Below are 1,212 nucleotides of genomic sequence, written 5' to 3' on the forward strand. Positions count from 1 at the left end.
CCGGGGGTCTGTCGGAGCAGGCTGGGGTGCTGGTGTCACTCGAGGTCACTGGGTTGGCTTATACCCGCACGGCGGGGCCGGAGCCCGTGGTGAGGGGCACGGTGGAGCTGCAGTCATAGTCCAGATCCACCACGGCATGGGAGCTGGCGATGAGGCTGTTCAGGGACGGCCCTGTCTGCCGCTCTCGAAAACTCTGGATGTAGCTCTGCTCAAGAGAGAGAGGACAGCAAGTGAGGGGGGGGTGCACTGCTCCTGGCCCACTCCATCCCACCCTGAGCTCTGCAGCAGCCCCTCAGAACCTGCCCTGTGCAATCCCACCCACCCCAGCAGTCAGGCCTCAGGAGGGTGCACAGCCCCATCCCTTCCCTGGGCACATGCTTCGCACCTTGCCCTCCACCTGCAGTGCTTTTGGCCACCAGTTTACATCTGCTTGCAAGGGCTCAGCCCCTCCTGAGCTGCCCGGCCCCCAGGATGCCTCATCCCTTGAGGAGCTCGGATGCCAGCTGGCACCCAGGCACCTCTCCCCTCTCCACTCCACAGCCTGCCCACATGGAGAAGGAAGGGCCGCAGAGGCCAGGGGAGATCTCTACCCTGGGTGCGGGACTCACGGGGGAGAGCACGTCCCCATCGAAGCGGCGCACAGGGTTGGGCTTGCGACGGTAGGCGGGCTCGGGAGGGGGGGCTTTGTGCTGGTGTGGGTGGTGGGGTCTCCGCTTCTTCTTCTTCTCCTTTCGGTCCTCCCGCTGCTTGATGCGCATCAGCTGCACGCGACGCTGCTGCCGGCTGATGATCACTGCAGGGCAGAGGGGCCTGTGAGCACTAGGGAACATCCCAAAATCCTCCCTGCACCCAAACCAGCCCGGGCTCTGTGCAGCTGGGCCTCCCCTTGAGTGCTGTGTCCCCATAGAGTCCTGAACCCCTTGTTTGTGCACATAAACCAGATGCTGGGAACCCCAACCCATCCCCAGCCCTCCAGCTCCTGCACCCACCCCATGCCACGTCCATCTCCGCCAGCCCCCACACACCTTCAGTGTGGGAGTAGCCCTCGGCTGTGACCTTCCACTGGACCAGGACGCCCAGCGTGGTGAGTAGTGGCCAGACGCCCAGGATGACCCAGCTGTACCAGCACACGGGGCGAGCTGGGGCCACCTTGATGCGCTCGTAGATGTACTGCACCAGGAGGAAGAGCTCGATGAAGTAGTCGACGGTGAC

General features: G+C 64.2%; 1 protein-coding gene across 1 annotated transcript in view; it reads right to left on the reverse strand.

Annotated features, from left to right (window-relative positions):
- Positions 1–58: 58 nt before the first annotated feature.
- Positions 59–1,212, reverse strand: part of TMEM198 (transmembrane protein 198) — a 1,830-nt gene continuing 676 nt past the window's right edge. Inside the window, exons 3-5 of the mRNA XM_010087729.1 lie at positions 1,026–1,212; positions 609–793; positions 59–205 (exon numbers count right to left, since the gene is read on the reverse strand). Coding sequence (XP_010086031.1) covers positions 59–205; positions 609–793; positions 1,026–1,212 — 519 coding nt within the window. The remainder of the gene's footprint in view (positions 206–608; positions 794–1,025) is intronic.

This window comes from Pterocles gutturalis, unplaced genomic scaffold (assembly GCF_000699245.1).
Source record: "Pterocles gutturalis isolate BGI_N339 unplaced genomic scaffold, ASM69924v1 scaffold26991, whole genome shotgun sequence".
In the NCBI taxonomy this organism is placed as follows: Eukaryota; Metazoa; Chordata; class Aves; order Pterocliformes; family Pteroclidae; genus Pterocles; species Pterocles gutturalis.